Consider the following 15,565-nt stretch of genomic DNA (forward strand, 5'->3'; position numbering starts at 1 on the left):
AACGGCAGGAAGGCTGTGATGTGCCTTATGGTGAAAATACATGTGTTAGATAAACAGCTTTCAGGCATGAATTATGGTGCTGTTGGCTATGAATTTAATGTTAATGTATCAACATTGCATATTAAATAAGATGTCTTTAAAAAGAGACACACATAAAACAAAGTTATGCAGTAATCAGTTGATGAAAATATTGTGACCAGAAACCCAATGTTTCAATATTCTCTAGTTCAGTGTTCATGGCAACGTTATAGAATACAACTACTGCAGATAATGAGAATCGACTGTATATGAAAATGTAAAGGGCATAGAGTAGTTGAAACAACTTTGAATAAGAAGAACAAAGTTGGAGGATTTATACTATTTGACTTCAAGTTTTACTATAATGCCATAATATTTAAGAGGGTGTGGTACTGGCATACAAATAGACATATAGATCAAAGGAACAGAACAGAGTCCAGAAATAGACCCACACATATACTGTCTATTGATTCTTGATAAAGGTTCTAAGACAATCCAGTAGGGAAAGGAAAGTCCAGCCTGTGGTGCTGGATCAACTAGGTAAACATGGAAAAAAATGAATCTCAATACCATTCATCCTCACACCATGCATATAAATTAATTTGAGACAGATTATAGACCTAAACATAAAAATTAAGGTGAAAAAGTTTCTAGAAAATACAGGTGTGCAAGTACACCTTCATGGCCTTGGAGTAAGCAAAGATTTCTTCAAGAGGAAATGACAGAAGGCTTGTATCCAGAATACATTAAAAACTCCTACAAACTCAAAAATAGTAGATAACTAACCAATAAATAAATTTTTAAAAAACAGACAAAAGACTGGAATTGAAACACTTCACGAGAGAAGTTATGTGAAGGGTCAGTAAGTCCCATGAAAGAATACTCAGTCGTTAGTCATCAGGGAAATACAAGGTTGACTCAGTTTAATAGATTTTGTGTTCCTTCAGGAAAAGGAAAATCTTTGTAATTTGGAAAAGAAATACTCCAGCCTCTCTGGGGGCAAAGGGTTTCCTGTCAACCCCAATACTCTAAAAGAGGTAAGCTGTGATTTTTCTTGTCTACTCACATCACCTTAGAACTCAGGAGATGTGCCTCAGTTTTATGCGATTAGCTGACTAGGAAAAACACTAACTGAAGTGACTTATGAAAGCACTCAATGCTTTGATGGTTTTCCTGCCTTTTGTTATTTGTGCTTTGAGAATTTCAGGGATTATCTTTGTGTCTAATGCAGATTCACTCTGTGTGTGTGTGTGTGTGTGTGTGTGTGTGTGTATGTGTGTATACTTTGCTTAACAGTGACATTGTGGGTTAACTTGAAGTTTCAAAAAATTTAGGATCCAGACCAAAGCTAGTCTTAAATTCTCTTCTTTCCTTCCTCCATTTTCCTTTCTCAGTTTCTCCTCTTTCCTACTTTCTTCTCTTTCTCCTGTCTTCTAGAACGTGAAAATGCCCCCAAACATCTCTCTCTCCTTTTTCCCCCCAATGTTGTCTATGCTATTTTTGCCCCTAAGTCGGAAAATCCTGTTTACATTAAGTTGTACACTCTCTTTATCCCAAACATCCATCTTTTCCCAGGTCCCACCGCCACCCTTTCCCAAATATCTTTTTACAGAGCTACATTGCTATAATGGTTAAATATTTTAACTCTAATTTGGAAAAGTAAAACACTGACTGAGAAAGAAAATAGTTTTATTTTTTTTCAAAAAGCTAAAGAAAAAGCTTGCTTCTGCATAAAATTTTTCATAATAACAAAAAACCCTTTAAAAAGACAGCAGAGTTAGGAATTCCTTCATCGAAAGTAGTGTGTGTGTGTGTGTGTGTGTGTGTGTGTGTGTGTGTGTGTAGGTGTGTGAGGTAAATGCTCATCACATAATAGGAGTGAATAATATGTCCCTCGGAAGCATTTGGTGAAATGTTTCCCAAAAACTTTTTTAGACCATTCAGTTTCTAGTTTCTCTCCGTTATTTAGAACACAGATCCAGCAGATTCACTGCATAAAGAGTGGTTGTGAATGGAGGGTAGTGGAATATGGTTGTCAGTGAGGTGGGCAGGGGCTGGGTCTTGTGAGTCATGTTAAAGAAATTTGGTTTATTTTATGTGGATGGGAAGCCACTGAGGGATTTTAAGCAGGGAAGTGACATTATTTGAGGTCCATTTGTTAAAGCTCACTCTGGGCTGCTCTACTGGATTATAAAGAGGAGATGCCGGGAAACCAGTATAGTGGTGATTGCAATAGTATAGGCTGGAGGTGCCGGTGGCTTGGATTTGAACAAATGAAGAGAGATGGAGAAAATTAGCTGGATGCAGAAATACTTTGGAGACAGAGTTGACAGTTCTTGTTGATAGATTGGATGTGGGGATGAAGTAAATTAAGGGTATTGTCAGGAATGCTGCCGTTATTCCAGTTTGAATAATGAGGTTGATGGTGAGTAGCTGTTACTGAGATAGGGAAGACGGGAAAGAATAGATTTGAGAGGGAAATGCGGTTTGACTCTGGACATACTGAGTTTGAAGGGCTTGTGGCTTCCAAATGCATTAGATAAGCTCTAAGGTCACTTCACCTTTTAAAAGAATAAAATCTTTCCCTTTCTATTCAAGAGTTGTTCTTATTCTCTGCAGCCCTCCTGTTGTCAAAATCCAATTTGCCTTTTTGACTGTATTGGTGTGTCTGCAACTCTTGTGTTTGTTGAGTGGCTGTGTGTCCTCCTTCATGTCAAGCAGACTTGGCTCAGAAGATGTTTTGATTGTCTCCTTCCTTCCTTCCTTCCTTCCTTCCTTCCTTCCTTCCTTCCTCTCCCTTTCTTTCTCTCTCTCCCTCTTTCCTTGTTTCTCTCTCTCTCTCACTCTCATTCTGTCTCTTTTTTTAAAGAGTGATGAATTTATATCCAACTCTTTTAAACAAGTCCCACTTTTGGAAAATGATGTACATTTTTGAAGCAATTAATTAGGATATATGGTTATGACTCATATAAAGAATCCAACCTTGGTTTTGAAAGATTCTACTATCAACTTAGCAAAAGAATAACTCAAAGTTGTTACTCTTCACTGTCATTCATTATCAAAGATAAAATAAATTTGACAACCTAGTTGTCAACTTCCTTTCTTCAATTTAATCTTATAAAACTTTACATAGTATCTATTGCCCCTTTCTGAAGTGCAAGACTGAATTCAGCAGCATTTTGATACCTCCAATTTACAAACAGTCAACTCTGGCTTTCTCCACTTGGTCAGAATTATAAATTCTCAGTGAAAACCTTGCTCGCAGCCTGGAATTTTTGCTTCACCAACATAACAATATCTTGCCTTTCCTGGAGCCACTGTTTGAAAGGATTGATGGGCAAATAGAAGAACCCAAGTGTTAAATTTAACTCAGTTTACTGAGTTAATAACTCAGACCATTTTTAAAAGAGAGATATTGGGCTTCCCTGGTGGCGCAGTGGTTGAGAGTCCGCCAGCCGATGCAGGGGACACGGGTTTGTGCCCCAGTCCGGAAAGATCCCACATGCTGCGGAGCGGCTGGGCCCGTGAGCCATGGCCGCTAAGCCTGTGCGTCCGGAGCCTGTGCTCCGCAACGGGAGAGGCCACAACAGTGAGAGGCCTGCGTACCGCAAAAAAAAAAAAGAGATATTAATTTATACCCTTTATTCTTTTTTTCATACTGTTTTATTGGTGTGGTGAAAATCATGAATGGTCTGTACAATTACTTTCCGTGGTAATTTACAAGTGCCTTTTCCTCAAATATAAATTCAGGAGTTTTGATTCTCATCAACTTTAATTCATGAGTATTTTCTCTAAACTGAAGCCAGAACTGAATCATTGAATTTAAAAGTAACTGGAAATTCTCTGTCCTAGGGGTAGAGTTGGGAGTTGGGCAAGCTGCCTTAAATTGAAACATCCTCAAGCTGCAACTTCATCTTAGGGATTTGTGTGTGTGTATGCACATGTGTATACACGTTTCTCTTGCTAAGGAAGGCTCACAAGAGAACAGTGTCCTTTTTATTTTCATTTTGTTGAGACACCTAAAAGCAAGATTCCATTATGAATAAATTACTGCTTTATAAATGTCTTAGTGCAAAAACCAGTAGCCTTTAGTCTACATTTATTTACTCTTTAATTTGTCAGGAAACAGAAGAAGAAGGGAAAATCTAAAAATAAAGATTTATGGAAAAGGCTCTTGAATTAGAGAGTGATTGCACTGTCGATTTTATGTCTCATATTTATTTTTGCTTGCGATGATTTTAAATGCTGTGTAGTGACATCCTATTCAGTCAACAGAATGAATGCCGACATGGATGGATCTGTAAATCAAAGGTATTGGGTTATTTATAATAAAGTCATTTTGATTTTATCTGAAAATTTACTTTTAATGTTTGAAATATCATTTTTCAAGAGTAAGCACCATAAATCCGTTTTAATAGTTGATGACTGCCTTAATGAAACATCTGATAATACCACAGATATCTGGCTGTGATGCTCTAAGCTAACTCCATTGTACTGGAGCATTAATACTCTCGCATGCCTCAGCTCTTGCTTTCCTTGTGTTTAACTTCTGAATTCCTCCTTTTAGGGCTATATCATTGTAAATGAAATTAATGAGCCATGTGGCAATTCCACGAATCTCTCCCCTTCCACTCAGTTCCCTGCTGACGCTGACGCTGTTGCCACTGGGCCTACCACAGCTGTGCTGGCGAGCCAGCCACAAAATAAAGAGGTGTGTTGGCATGCCATTTCATTCATTCACTGCTTTCCTCATGTCAAGAATTAACCCATGGTTAACTGAAAATAAGGGTGTGTGAGACAAATATTTGTTTGGTTGACCAGAGGACCAAGAGTGATGGTGAGATGAAAAAAACAGACCGATTTGGGGGTAGTGCTCTACCAATGATAATACTAGAAACCATGAAATATATGGTACAGAGTATAGAGTACTAGGAGAAGTAAGTTCAGAAGAATGAACTATACATATATATAAATACACACGCACACATATATATCTCTTAGCACTTTAGCCCAACCTACTTTTCTTAGAAACCAAAAAGCCTTTCTAAAATTGTTGGTTTGAATCACCTTTCCAGTTTGATTTTGTCTTCTATTTTGTTTTGCAGTATGGATTTCTTTTTAATATTAAGCTGCTTTAAAACATCTGTGGAGGTGTAAATAATAGTAAATTAAAATACCTCTTACGGATCCAAGTTGCTCACAGTGTGAGATCTTAACAAGGGGCTAAATTGAAAGATACTGCCCATCATTTATGCCTTCATGATTAACATATAAGAAAACAAAACAATCAGATTATCGATTTCATTTCTTTGTCTTATTCTTTCATTTCATATGGACACATATATATTTTTTCTTTCTCCTCTAAAGCAAAGAGCACCTGTCTGTTCTGGATTTATGTTTCCTTCCACCCTTTCTCCTCATCCTATCACTCAACCTCCATCGGCCCCTTGGCCTGAAGTCGTGGCTACATCTGTCGATTCTTTTCCTTTAAATGACACACCACCTCCTCTACCAGCTAAGAAACACAGAAGGCAGCAGCAACAGGACCAGCAGGTAATTAGGAGCTGGTGTTTAGAGTTTCACCTTAACAACAAACTTAACTGATGTGAAAGATTTTCTTCAACTTTTCCAAAGGTATTTTTTTGTTTTGTTTTTCCTGATCCCTTTTTATTTATTTACTTTTTTAAAGAATTTTGATGTGGACCATTTTTAAAGTCTTTATTGAATTCGTTACAATATTGCTTCTCTTTTATGTTTTGGTTTTTTGTCCGTGGGGCATGTGGGATCTTAGCTCCCCAACCAGGGATCGAACTTGCACCCCCTGCATTGGAAGGCGAAGTTAACCACTGGACCACCAGGGAAGTCCCCCTGGTCCCTTTTTAAAAACTCAAAACCTAACAAAGAGGTGGCAGGTGGGTTGCAGAATATGTGCTAGGGTCTTCCAAAGGTATTTTTTAAAAAGATAAGATGCATACTCCTGTTTTTTTTAAGGACATTTATTATGGCCTAAGAGTGTGGGGATTGTTAGAAAGTTTGAGACCTTGATTGTCCTCTCCTGGCTTTTGATATGTTTGAGCTAGTTTCACATCCTCATGCTTCAGTTCCCATTCAACCAAAATATTGCAACTTACTTCAGGTATTTTTCAAAACCATAATAATTATTTCTATAAAATCCATGGTGTAAAAAATTGCTGTGTCAACACAAAATATTTTCCTCACACATTATTGAAACCATAATAATAGACATCATTCCTCTGCTATGAGCCAAAATTTCCTCAACGTTTTACAAATGTCTCATTTCTTCCTTCTAACAATCCCGTGAAATACGAACTATCTCCATATTGATATTTAGAGAACTGAGGCTCAGCATTGGTGAGTAGCTTGTCCAGGGTAACACCACAGGCAGTGCATTTGGTCCATAGAACAATAGTTTTTTATTGCACTTTTTAAAATAGATAATTTATTATTCCAAAAGTGTTGCCCTGCTTTTGATACATTCTATGCATACTCATGCTGGGGTATTCAAAAAATCTATTTTGAGACTCCTTTCCATTATAATCAAATCCTTATGTGAATTTGGCCCTAGAAGATCCTAAGGAGTCAGTCAATAGACCCCCCCCGCCGCCCGCAAAGTAGGTGAGCTCTAGTTTCCTATGCCCAGCCCTTACCTTTCTTACAGCTACCTTTACTATCAATTACCTTTGGTTAAAGGACTGTATCTCCTCACTACTTTTAGGTTAATAAATATCTAGTATAAACAGATCATTGTAAAGTTAAATTGCAGATATTCTTCATGATTGGCATGTTTGGAGATTGATAGTAAGTTTGATAACCCAACGTTGCATTAATTTTTACATATTTCAAAAGCCTGAGTTCAGTATAAAAATGATCAAACCTAAAGAACCTCTAACTAGGAAATAAATTTACTATTGAAGACATTTTGGGGGAGGCCAAGAAAAATTTGGATAAGTTTCGAGTTGGCAAAAATTTTGCCTTAGGAATCTGAAAATAAAAATGAAATTGTCAACAGAAGGATTTTTAAATGTGAGGGATTGCTGTAGAGGCTCCTTGGCCAAGATCTTTTTTCAGTCTAGAAGGATGCCTTATATGGAAACATGTGGATTTGGAGTGTGTTTATGTGATTGGAATATGATTCTAACTTTAAACCCACTTCCCTGTTTATGCTTTCTCTTCATTTCTTCCTTCTCCCTTTTCTTATTCTCCTCACACTGGGATCCGTGCCATCACACAGAACTGTCCAGACAGACAAAGGGAGAAACTGCTTACTTGCTTTGTCCACTGGCTGTTCTGCCATCCACATGGCAACCAGCATAATAACTTGTAAGTTGTCCTGAGGCCCCAGGGCAGCAGGCACTACTACAGAAATGACAGGTGGATTTTTCTGAATTTTTCTAGGTTCAGTAATAACCTAGAAATAACCTTCCAGTGTACCTTACCAAATACTAGCCCAATTTTCTTAGTGAATACAAGTCTAAGTTGAGTAATTTTTAAAAATTCTGTGTTAAAATTCCAAAGCTTCTTTGTAAATGCATACCTCTTAATTACTTCAGTGACCTGTTTCAGTTAGTCAAGTTTTGCTATTCTGCTTTACATTTGCATTTAAAGCATTTTAGAAGTCTGGAAGAAAGGAAAAAACAGCACCAAGAAGGCCTCTATCTGAGTGACACTTTGCCTCGAAAGAAAACCACACCTTCCATATCCCCTCATTTCAGCAGTGCTACTATGGGGAGAAGCACCGCCCCAAAGGTAGGACACGGGGAGAACCACGGGCTTCACCTTCAGTGAGTCTTTTTGTCCTTATGTTGACTGACAGGCAAAGGCCCCTAAAGAAAATGCTAAATAATATACCATTAAGTTTGCTTGTTGGGCAGACGTCATAACTAAATTGCATTTTCTATCCTGTTCAGAGGATGTTTGGAATTATACGCTCTGGGACCGAAGCACCTGGTCCAGGGTATTTTCTACCACCACACAAGTGGTGAGTAGCCTTCACTTATGTGACACACTCCCGTAGCTGTATCCCAGATATGGAAATTGGAGGACATAAGCTCTGGATTCCAGGAATAATGGCAAAAGATATTTATCGAACCGTTTCTTGGAGCTGACACTGGGCTAAGCCTTTGACGTGGATTGTTTCTTTGTAAAACCCAATAACACTAGGTAGTAGAGGTACTAATTAGTATCCCCGTTGTATACATGGATAAAACTGAGGTGGAAAGAAGCTAGGTGACTGTTCCACCTGGTCACCTGAAGCTGGTCGGCCCTGAAGCTAGAAAGTGGATCCACGTGGTCTGATGCCTGAGCTGCCCTCACGCCTGTTCTGCTGCCTTACCAAGGGGTCATGGCAGGAAGAGGGGAAGGGCAAGTGAGAAGGAGGTTTTGAGTGGGACAGACTTTGGAGTCCTTCCCTTGTCCTTAATCACTTTGTTTTCATCTATTTTATAAACTGGAGTTCCAAGGAATGTGCTATTTTAAAAGTGCTAAAACCACCGGGATAGTTAATATTACGTGTCTCCAGTTTTCAGCCCACTCGATCACTTGGAGCAGATGGAAACTGGTGCCCTTGTAACGTGTGTGGATCTCCTCTGTCCTTGTGCATGATGTGCATGCGTTCTTGTCCCTGCATCTGCTCCTCTAGCATGAAGGACTTTGAGTTGTTCTCCAAGGTGGTTTTGGACAGTGTCTTCCCTATCTGTCTTCACTTTTGGAACTGCTGCCACTGGAGGAATGGCTGTGATGTTGAGACTGCTGTGGAGCTCCTGGGGAGGGACAGCGACTGGGCTTTACCATTTAGCATCAACACACGGGGTGCAAAGACCTAACTTCGCTGCCTTCTGCGCTTAGATAGGAGCTAGGAATCAGCGATGTGACCATGTCCAGAAGGACCATTGGGCCTGCAGTTTGCCTGAGTTTTTCCTCCTGTTTCTCACAGGGCCACCTGCCCCTGGGACAGAGCAACAGCTGTGGCAGTGTGCTCCCCCACTCGCTGGCAACCATGACCAAAGACTCAGAATCTCGGAGGATGCTCAGAGGTAGGTACCTTTTAAGCCCAGTGTCATGTCCTTTGTCAAGCATTAGAATTCCTCAGGGAGGGGGAGACCAAACAGAGTTGGGGATCGTTAGGGAGGGGATCAACCTAAGTCCTCAACTTTACTCTTTTCATTTTCTTTAAATTTTATTGAAGTATAGTTGATTTACAATGTTGTGTCAATTTCTGCTGTACAGCAAAGTGATTCAGTCAACTTTACTCTTCATGGGTCCACTTAGGGGAGGGATATATATATGTATACTTCCTTATTGTTGAACTGAGATAAGTTTTCCTATATGCACATTTGGCTGGTACCTAACCATTGTATTTTATAAATTCAGTAGACTTCTCCAATCAGAAAGGCCCACAGAGAATACTAACCTTCCCATTTGACTGGGAGAAGGAAAAAAGAGACCCCTGAGATCCTGAGAGATTACCGAGGCGCTTAACCAAGTCAGATCACTCGCCTGGTTTGTGGCTGAGCCGCCCTGTTGAACACGTGCTAAAGACTCATTGAGCTGACACAGAGCACTAGTGGCCCAGGACAGACTTCCCTTAGGCCTTTTAAAGTGGGTTGAGCTTTTTTTTTTTTTTTGGCGCTAGGCAGGCCTCTCACTGCTGTGGCCTCTCCCGTTGCGGAGCACAGGCTCCGGACGCGCAGGCTCAGCGGCCATGGCTCACGGGCCCAGCCGCTCCGCGGTATGTGGGATCTTTCCAGACCGGGGCACGAACCTGCGTCCCCTGCATCAGCAGGCGGACTCTCAACCACTGCGCCACCAGGGAAGCCCGGGTTGAGCTTTTATTCTATGTGGTTGTTAGGTTTCAGGTAGACTTGGACTCTCAGCATGTTCTGTTTCTTTGTAATATGTTGCATCTCTAATGGGGTTCTCAAGTAGTCTTTGTGGGGCTAGAAGAAAATACTGTAAGGCAGTTCCAGAGGTGAGCTTCTTGTGCAGATTAGATTTATTGTGTTAACACGGTAGTTTAGGTCAGCTTATATTGGCCCTCACTTTTGAGCAGGCATGGTGGTAGACAGCAAAAATACAAATAAATTACATGATCTTTGCCCTTGAAATGCCTAGAGTCTCATGAGGAAGAGAAAAACAAACAGATGCTTTCAATAAAATGTGGTAAATGCAGTAATGGATGTATGCCCGGGATGTGAATGGGGATGCTGACAGAGTGATGAGCGTCTGGCCTCTCAATGTGTTCATTAGTGGGATTGAAACCCTTCCCTCTCAGCCAGCTTAGAGGCAATTCTGACTGCTCGGCCTCTTTGCTAATGTCACCAGGGAATAATCACTAGTACCATTAGAAATATGTTTATATATTGGTGTATATCTATGCATGTATACATAATGTGTATATGTGTGTGGATAAGTGAGCTATATCTATATCACTTGAATGAGGATTTCCTATCATTACCAGAGTGATTTAAGAGTTAATAGAAGCTATGGTGTTCCTAAAAGTGGTTTATAATATATGAGAGGTTTACAGTGTTAACCTTTGAATAAAATACATTTGATTGAACTTCTATTTTATCATAATTTCTTAATAAACTAAAAATATCTCTTATGGTATATAAATAATAAACATAAATGAGTATATTTTGGCTCTCATTAATCACTGTTCGCTTGTGGGTCAATTCTGTTTTCTGTTGATGCATTTCTCTGTGATATTTATAGACTTCTTTTTAAATGGATTTTTCCCACTGGCTGAAGGCATCAGAGTTTGGACTGGCCACGGCACCCACACTTTATGTTGAAAGTTTTTGCCTTAAGATAGAGAGTAAGAAAAACTAGTCCTTTATACCAAACAAACCTGTAAACAATACTGTGTAAGAGGATTCTTGTGAGAATATGGTGAAACTGCAGGGATGTTTGATCTCTATTTTTCTCATCTGTGTTCCCCCCAAATAATGGGAATCCCCATGTTAGGTCCATGAAGAAGAACTGAGCCAGTTCCCTTAGGTCACATTAGGTACCGTCTACAGAATCTATTGTCTTTGACCTGTCTTTTGTGCCCCTGTTCTTCACTGTTGGGTCTTTTGTACATCCCAGAAGTCTGCAGCCTGTCCTTCCCTGCTGCAGCTCTGAGTGGTGTTCCTCTTAAAGAGTTTCATGTGGTGATGATGAGACAGCTTCCGAGGAAATAGAGAAGCCTCATATGTGTGCTGACCCAAGAGGATGTGATGTATCTTGTGAGGCCAGCCTGCCACCCTTGGCTTCCCTGCCCAGAGGAGGAAGGGTCAGGGACTGCAGTTTTTAAAATTGGCAGGATTTTCTACTAAAATTGGACCATAAAATTGGCAGGATTTTCTACTAAGCCCATACAGGTGGCCCACAAGGACCAGGGAGGATGACTCATAATTTCATTTGGAATTGTGTTTCACTACTACTTGTTGGCTCCATTAAAATAGCAAACACCAAGTAAAAGTCCATGGTTTTGAAAAAATCAGAAATCGCACATTTTTCATTAACTCAAATTAAATAGGTCTTATCATTTTTGTGACTTACACAAATTAACTTAAATGAACTATTTTTTTGCTGCTTATTCGTAATGGATACATCAAGGACGATGGTGTAAGTATAAGCCTTCCTTCAATAAGCACTTTTTTAGTAGCCCTGACAGTGTGAATCGTGCAAACAAAGATCTCTGAGAGCAGAGCTTAAAGCAAAGAGTCCAGGGACTCAGATCCTAAAGTTGTAATGGTTATTGGCTTTTGTACAACTTGTGAACTATTCCTTTGTAAGCTTTAGAATGAATGAAATCTTTGTCCTCTTATCTTCTGTTCAATGCAGGAAAGCCCAAGAAAGGTATGACAACCTCCCTGTGTGGTGTTTTTGTTTCCAGCAAATAATGAAAGGTCATTGTCATCTTTAAGAAGTGATCAGATTTAAAACTGTACAATGGTGGACTTTTAGTCTAATGATTCTTCCTTTTTACACATTAGAGGCAAATTGTTGCACATTTGCTAGAAGCACAATGCTGTGTGCAGCTGCTGTTCATTGACCGGCAGCTGCATGACCCTCTTTGTTTTGATTTTCTTATTGCAAGGTCAGACCATGCAGGAAACACGAGTGCTTTGGAAGCACCGTTTCGTAAGACTCAGGATCTAGATAAAGAAAAGAGTGGGCCTTGTGATGTGTGTAGGCTAAGTGTAAAATATGACGTTTCCCCTTTATAAAGGCCAGGTATAAATAAGGCAGGCGGCAGGCTATGTGAGACGATGGAAGGATCTAGGAGGCTCCTACCTATTCATTCCATTTAAGCCTCGAGACTTAGTAAAGAGTGAAGAACAGCCTAAATTGCTGGCTAGAATAAATGATTCTTATGTGGCTGGGAGACAGAAATGTAGGGCATTAAAAGACTGACTTGCTATAAAGTTTGATGGACTGTGCTTCAAATCATTGAATGGCATTTTACAAACCTTAAGTCTTAAAAACTATTTGTTAATGTCTTCTTGGAAAAAAGGATTGTTTTGTAGATATAATCTTGTTTTTATTCTCCCTATTTTCTAGTTGAACATGTGTGAAAACTTCTTTTCTCCTGTAACAAATCATTTTTGACTGTGTGCATGTATCAGAAGCTTGTTTTTGTTTTGTTAACTTCTTGAGTTCGTCTCTATAAACTCAAATTTAATCTAAAAATGTGAATATCTTACCTCCTCAAGCTGGTATTGTTACTAACACGGTCAATGACTGCATGTTGGAAGACGTTTATTTTCCCTGGCCCTTTGTCATCCTTTTTGATCTTGTATCTTTTTCCCTTTCTCTATCATTCTCCTCCTCATTCCTGACTTGTCCTGCACCTTCGTCTTCTGGCTGTGGACTATGGTTAGGAAGAGTGAATGTCTCAGCAGGTGAGAAATTGTCAGAAATACTGATTAATTTTATCCTCTTAAACCGAGGTTATAATTTTAAGTCATCTCATTTTCTGTATTAAGGCCCAGATAACCATGTTAAGGTATATAACACACATTTGGAAAATATTGGCAAGATTATATATCCCACAATGGTTAACTCACAAAGCACTTTTCAGGTACAATTAGCCAGAATTCATAGAGATTGACATTAAAAATAACGATAACAATAATAATAATAAATGGGCCTTGAACGTCCAACCTATTGGCTCTTCCGGGGCAGTGAAGAGAGTTGAGTTGATTAGGATTCCAGGTATGTGCTATGCTTAGTGACCAGCCTCAGATATTATCAGGTCTTACTTTATAAACTTTATAAAATACCCTATTCAAACAGCCATTTCTATCTGGACAGGAAGGATTTAGAGCATTTACAAGGCCCTTTTTACTTTTCAGATGCTGTCCCACTGCTGAATATTATTCTTGCTACATAATTTAAAAACAAAAAACCAAGCAGTCTCAGGGCTTTGGGGAAGTCTCATTTTTTCCAGTCCACTTACTTTGCCCCACCCGAAACAGTAGATGCATTCCACTTCCTTATTTAGTCACTAATATATTGGGTTGGCCAAAAAGTTCATTTGGGTTTTTCAGTAACATCTTATGGAAAAACCTGAACAAACTTTTTTTGGAATCTCTTGAACAAGTGCATTCAGTCAGTGACTCTTTATTTTGTGACATCTGAATGCTAAACAAATGGGGATTCTGTGGTGAACAGGACATATATGACCCCCTCCCTGATAACTCGTACTTGAGCAGTGGCTTAATCCAGCTCACACCTGTTCTGGTGCTGCTTCATGCACAGCAGTTCTTCTTGGGCCTCCTACCAGGAACGCTCCTTCCGTCTCCTGTGCTTCCATGGTGTCCTTCTGTTGAAAGTATCTGTACCTTTAAATGGCCAGGCCAGAGCCTGGATCCTAAAGCCAGCTCTTAGGAATCACGCTGGTGCAATTCTGGGGTCACGAGGGAGAGGTCCATGCCCTCGATTGTAATTGCAGGGGTAACTTGTTTTTTTGGAATTGTTCAGGAGGGAGGAGGCTAAGCCAGGTGACAGCTGAGTTCACTGAGATCAGTAAAATATTGCCGGTTGCGGGGATAGAAGGGACTGCATAAGATGGACATTCCCACTCACACTGGATCCACAGGAGACTAAACTCTTGCCTTGGAAGCTACTTGTTAGAAGCAGCCTTTTTCGTTTAAGTTGCCACGAAAATGCAAGGTGCTTATCCTACCACCAGAGTGATGCAAGGTTTTCTCAGACGTAGAGCAAAGAAATAAAATAAAAATAAAACACGTAGTGAGGCGATCTAGGGAATTTACATTCACAGTCCTTAGCGCAGCACACATTGTAACACGGCTCTCCCTCATGGCCGCATCTGAAAACATGGAGCCAGTTTAGTTTACTGTCTGCCTCACCTGAAGGTGGTAAGTTCATTTTCTTATTCTGTGGTACTTTTGGGGAAAAAAAAAAAAATCCTGGAACATCTGAGAAGCAGGGCATACAGTTGCTTTAAGAAGAAATACGTTCCCCCTCTTTTCTGCTTTTCCAAAAAAGTGTTAATTGCATTGTAGGAACTGGCTTTTCCTCATAGCGAAAAGCTGAAGGGAAGGGAGGTTGTGGCACCTGTCATCACCAAGGAGATAAGTCTTATATGTTTGAAATGACAGGGCTGTCTTTTAGGGATGTTTTTTTCATACTAAAACAAGGAAATGTCTTCCATGTCGTTGGTGCCAGTGTGAAGGTTTCCTTGCCAACGAACCTTTTTTGAAAGTATAAGGAAAGATATGTGTGTGAGCTTTTCAAATAATTTCTGGAGTTTTTTTGTTTTTTATCGTCCCCCTTTTTTTTCATAATGAATAATTGGAAACGATTTAACAGGAGCAGTTAGTAATTCCAAAAGTTCAAGTATCAAAGGTAAATATTTGAGTAATGAATTATTTTGCCATTCTTAAGACAAAAAAAAAAGGCACAAGCTCCATGCTTATGAGCGCACTGGCTTTGTGTAATGCTTTTATGCATTAATCATTACAATTAATAATATTCTCTCTAAAGTCTCATGGTGTGCTATTATGTTTTGCATCTTTCCTTAGCAAAGTGATGTGTAGTTTTTACATACGTGTATATTTATAACTTACAATTACATCTTATATCAAGGAAACTTATTTGCCCAGAAATGCCTTAACCTGAACTAACATATTTTCACTTAGACATCTAAAACTGCTCTAAATACTAATGGCATGCGAACTCCTCATGGAACGCTAATCATTTTACAGATTTAGTTTTGGTCTATAATGCTTTGTTAAAGCATCGTGGATGTGGCTTCCGTTTTTAAATGGAAATATTTAATGAACAGCTGAGGAAGCTGTTTGGAATTACTTGCCTTCTTTTGCCCTCTGGCCTGCTTTTTGCCATTTCATTACTAATGAAAAGCCTCATAGAGAGGTAGGTAAAGTACAAGAAAACAGGGAAAATCCAGATGGTCCAACTGTAAACTCTTCATAGGTCTGGTAAGTAAATTTGATCAGGGAGAAAGTGATTGCAAACTATGGTACTGGTTAAAGAAACATCTTTTTAATGAATT

At 39.4% G+C, this 15,565-nt stretch overlaps 1 protein-coding gene across 10 annotated transcripts in view; it reads left to right on the forward strand.

Moving 5' to 3' along the window:
- PHLDB2 (pleckstrin homology like domain family B member 2) overlaps nucleotides 1-15,565 on the forward strand; it is a 129,032-nt gene that overhangs the window by 95,531 nt on the left and 17,936 nt on the right. For 3 of the 10 annotated variants that reach the window (XM_027104377.1, XM_027104420.1, XM_027104388.1), the window contains 5 exons: nucleotides 966-1,055; nucleotides 4,586-4,729; nucleotides 7,645-7,785; nucleotides 8,972-9,071; nucleotides 12,909-12,929. In XM_027104377.1, coding sequence (XP_026960178.1) covers nucleotides 966-1,055; nucleotides 4,586-4,729; nucleotides 7,645-7,785; nucleotides 8,972-9,071; nucleotides 12,909-12,929 — 496 coding nt within the window. The remainder of the gene's footprint in view (nucleotides 1-965; nucleotides 1,056-4,585; nucleotides 4,730-7,644; nucleotides 7,786-8,971; nucleotides 9,072-12,908; nucleotides 12,930-15,565) is intronic. The other 7 variants (XM_027104395.1, XM_027104438.1, XM_027104403.1 and 4 more) reach the window with 5 other exon arrangements.

Source organism: Aethalodelphis obliquidens, unplaced genomic scaffold (assembly GCF_003676395.1).
Source record: "Aethalodelphis obliquidens isolate GAN/ISIS:26980383/991018 unplaced genomic scaffold, ASM367639v1 scaffold1, whole genome shotgun sequence".
Lineage (NCBI taxonomy): Eukaryota > Metazoa > Chordata > Mammalia > Artiodactyla > Delphinidae > Aethalodelphis > Aethalodelphis obliquidens.